This window comes from Tarenaya hassleriana, unplaced genomic scaffold (genome assembly GCF_000463585.1).
Source record: "Tarenaya hassleriana unplaced genomic scaffold, ASM46358v1 Cleome7, whole genome shotgun sequence".
Classification (NCBI taxonomy): Eukaryota; Viridiplantae; Streptophyta; class Magnoliopsida; order Brassicales; family Cleomaceae; genus Tarenaya; species Tarenaya hassleriana.
Genome location: NW_010969548.1, coordinates 4,970,221 through 4,973,697, shown reverse-complemented (window position 1 = coordinate 4,973,697; position 3,477 = coordinate 4,970,221). Strand labels below are relative to the sequence as shown.

Genomic DNA, 3,477 nt, shown 5'->3' with positions numbered 1-3,477 from the left:
ACTACAGTGAGCCGGTGCACCAAATGAAGAGAAGGAGCATTGCCGTGATGGAAAGGTGACAAATTAGGGCAATGAAATTGTACACGACCACTTCGAACAGGAACCAGATGAGGCCGACCCCTACTAATAGAGCCCCCGATATCTTCGACTCTCTCCACAACAATATATCCGCAACTGCATATATATATATATATATATATATATATCATTCACACGGAACGGAATCAAATACTTTGGCTCAGTCGTACCCCCAGATGAAATCTGCCCAGCGTAAGACCTCCCCTGAATAACCACCCGCAAGGGAAAATGAGAATAAATTCCTTCAGATTAGAATGTGTTCCATGAGTTTCATATTTCTAAAAATAAAAACTCAAAACCAAACAGATCCAGAAGGTGTTTGCTCACATCTTCTGCAGATTCAAGAAACCAGTCAAAGCGATAGCTTATTAATGCTCCTTCTCGTAATCGTCCTTTGTCCCAAAGTTCTTGCACCACAGCTGCGACGGAATTGGGCGTACCGGCATATGTGGCCGTTGCTGGAATAAAAAAACATAAAAGGTTTTCTTCAATCATGATCATCAAACAATAAAATGTAAACTACTGAAAAGCACCCGACTTCACTCCAAATGCCACAATTAGACCACAATGCTTCAACTGGATACTTCTTAGCGTTTAATTTCAAGCACTTTAAAAGCTCAATGCTTCAACTGGATTCTTCTTAACGAGATTGCAGATAGAAAAAAAAAACTGTGCAAGGCTGCAAGCCAGAAAAAAAAACAATCAATAAACTATCCCAGGGAAGTTACAATGTCTGACCCCCCCCCCACACCACGCTACTATGCTATAACCCAATAACTCTAACGCGAACACCATTTTAGGTTAGAAGAAGAGAAACTAACACAAGAAGCGATACAGTGATGCAAAATAGAGCAAAAGGCCTCTAAAGAATCAAAGAATTACACAGAAATCAGAACAGAAGGATACATGACAAGTACATTGCAATACCGCTAGTTCATCAAACTAATTTTGTCAGGGAAGTTCTGGTTTGATGGGATATAAAATTTACAGTCCTGGTCAAGGATCAATCATTCATAAAAGGACATATGGTTAGGAAATGGGTTGATTTGTGATGATAAGAAAAACAAAAAGATGTATATATAAAAGAAATTCCTGGAATAGCAAAGATCCGCCCAAGCAAAACCTTTCTCCACAATCACCAAATACAAGGTCTTCAGTTTGTACTCTTCAAACACACTTATCCATATGACATCAATATCAATGGTTAATTTTGCATAGAACATTAAAATGCCGTTCTATGATGTATGCTAGATACAAAAACAATGTTCTTTTCCTCCTTTGACAGAAATTATCAAGGACCTACACATCACTTTGTCTTCAACTACAAGTTAAAATAACAATTCATCCGGCAAATCACATATTATGAGGAATTTATGATTTGGCGATATCAAATTTCGAAATTGCATCAGAACTTAACCTGAATTTGAAACATTAGACACCTTATAGAATTTTATCTAACAGAATGAACAAAATAAGGTTAGATCAGGCTCACTAAACGTTGAACTAAAATGACGAAATGAACCTGATTCCATCCGCCAACTATGGACTTTCGTAAAAATTACTAACGAGACATTAAATGGCAGATATAGACTAAAAGAATACTAAGTTCGTCCTAATAGATTAATGCCCTTATCCAACATTTCTTCTTCCAGGGTTCCCAAACATATAATCGACAAAAAAACCTAGAAAATGCATCATACCTCGAGCTGAGCAGACTTCATGGCGATAGGGATGCAGACGAGGAAGACGCCAAACATAGCAATGGCGGTGTTGCGACGCCAATGCTTGGGCCTACAGTAAGCCCCACCGGGCATGCTCCAGACTTTGCTCCTGAAATCGCCATGAGCGCCTTCTCCTCCATGTCCATGGCCAGCCCCTCCCATGGTACTTCAATCGGATCGATCAGTCCAACAAACACCGTTTCTTCCTAACTCAGTATGATGAAGACCGGATCGTTCAGTAACAGAAAACAACGGCAGCCAAAGAAAACCCTAGCTCACTAATTATATCGAGTTACGACAAACGCGAGCAGACATCAAATCCACAATTCGCGCGCACACACTCCGAATTAACTAACAGTAGATGAAATCTCCGGCGTACGGTGGCCGGATATCGGCTTACCTGAGCGAATTCCAGAGGATCGGAGAACGGAAGAAGACGAACAAGATGAGACTACTACGTTCGAAAGAGTGAATCCGCTGGTTTTTTGTTGGTTGACTTTTACTCAGGCAACGGAGGGCATTTACGTATTTGTACTTTCTAATTAAAAGTTTGAAACTGCGGGCATCAGTATTTGGTCCTAGAAGGAAATGTAATGGGCCTTTGGTCATCGGTACTCTTTGGGAAGACCAAATGGCCCAAGTATCATATTCTTGGCACAATGGCAAAATTGCCTTTCGCCACACAAAATTGAAACAGCACGGTGTTCGGACCTACACTTGGAGCAGCTGCATGTAGTTTTAATATCTTGTGTCTAGAAACGGCACGGTGTTCGTGTCCGTAATTTTGGGATGGGAGTTACTTTTCCAGGTAGTTTTCCTATTTCCTGTTATGATAATTGATAAGTGGAAAAAGTGTCAAACCTTGGACGAAACTTTGGTAGTCTCCCACAAGCCTGAAACGATGGTCGGCGAGGAGGGAGGAGGCGGAGGACATGAAGGAAGACGGTTCTTCGTGGCTGTTCACGTCGGCGCTGGGTACCACGCGCAGGCAAACGAGAAAGCTCTTAGATCCGCCATGAGACGAGCTTGCCTCGCCGCTTCCTCCATTCTTCGCCAGGTCCTATTTCTTCTCTGCATCCTCTGTCTGCTTCAATGGAAACCCTGAATCCGCTGAAGAGAAATTTAAGCAATGATGTTCTTGGAACTGAAGAGTTTTTGGAAGTCAAAATGGCATATAAGGTCGTAGCTGATCCTAAGCTCCTTGCTTTGTCTGTTGAACTTAGGTCTCTGGTGGGTGCATAGATGCTGTTTCGGCCGCCATTGAAGTCCTGGAGGTATTTTTCGCATCTTTTTTCCTCATTGCGTCATTGTTAGCAGTGACAAATGGAAGAAGAAATTGTAGGGCTTTTCCATTTATTGCCTTCAGGCGTCTCCTATGGGCTCCATCATATCCAATTCTTCCTGGCTTTTTAAAATCTCTCTCTGAACTTAGTGTAGGATGATCCGAGCACGAATGCTGGTAGAGGCTCCAATCTTACAGAAGATGGTCGTGTAGAATGTGACGCTAGTGCTATGGATGGCACTTCAGGTGTATTTGGAGGCATTGGAGCTGTTCCAGGTACAGAGAAAGCTCTCTCAGCTGTCTCTTATGTGTTGGATATGGGTATGGTACTTGTGGAATTGCTGAAGGTTTGGGATGACTAAACTGTAGATCAGGTGTCAGGAATGACTAATTTTG

At 42.0% G+C, this 3,477-nt stretch overlaps 2 protein-coding genes across 3 annotated transcripts in view; one reads left to right on the top strand and one right to left on the bottom strand.

The window, feature by feature from the left end:
- Positions 1-184: 184 nt before the first annotated feature.
- On the bottom strand, positions 185-2,309 carry LOC104801449. Its single transcript, XM_019201001.1, has 4 exons — positions 2,200-2,309; positions 1,779-2,005; positions 406-536; positions 185-282 (listed from the first exon to the last, which is right to left on the bottom strand). The coding sequence occupies exons 2-3, from the start codon at positions 1,959-1,961 to the stop codon at positions 447-449; spliced, it is 273 nt and encodes a 90-aa protein (XP_019056546.1). The 5' UTR covers positions 1,962-2,005; positions 2,200-2,309; the 3' UTR covers positions 185-282; positions 406-446.
- A 326-nt stretch (positions 2,310-2,635) lies between these two features.
- LOC104801450 (putative threonine aspartase) overlaps positions 2,636-3,477 on the top strand; it is a 2,755-nt gene continuing 1,913 nt past the window's right edge. The window contains exons 1-4 of one of the 2 annotated variants that reach the window (XM_010524727.2): positions 2,636-2,856; positions 3,023-3,073; positions 3,237-3,357; positions 3,456-3,464. In XM_010524727.2, the coding sequence (XP_010523029.1) occupies positions 2,701-2,856; positions 3,023-3,073; positions 3,237-3,357; positions 3,456-3,464 (337 nt within the window). In that variant the 5' untranslated portion in view covers positions 2,636-2,700. The remainder of the gene's footprint in view (positions 2,857-3,022; positions 3,074-3,236; positions 3,358-3,455; positions 3,465-3,477) is intronic. The other variant, XM_010524728.2, reaches the window with a different exon arrangement.

Coding starts and splice junctions, on each gene's coding strand:
- LOC104801449 (XM_019201001.1), bottom strand. CDS start 1,961: ATGGGAGGGGCTGGCCATGGACATGGAGGAGAAGGCGCTCATGGCGAT. Junction 537..1,778: donor TGAAGTCTGCTCAGCTCGAG/GTATGATGCATT, acceptor TTTTTATTCCAG/CAACGGCCACATATGCCGGT.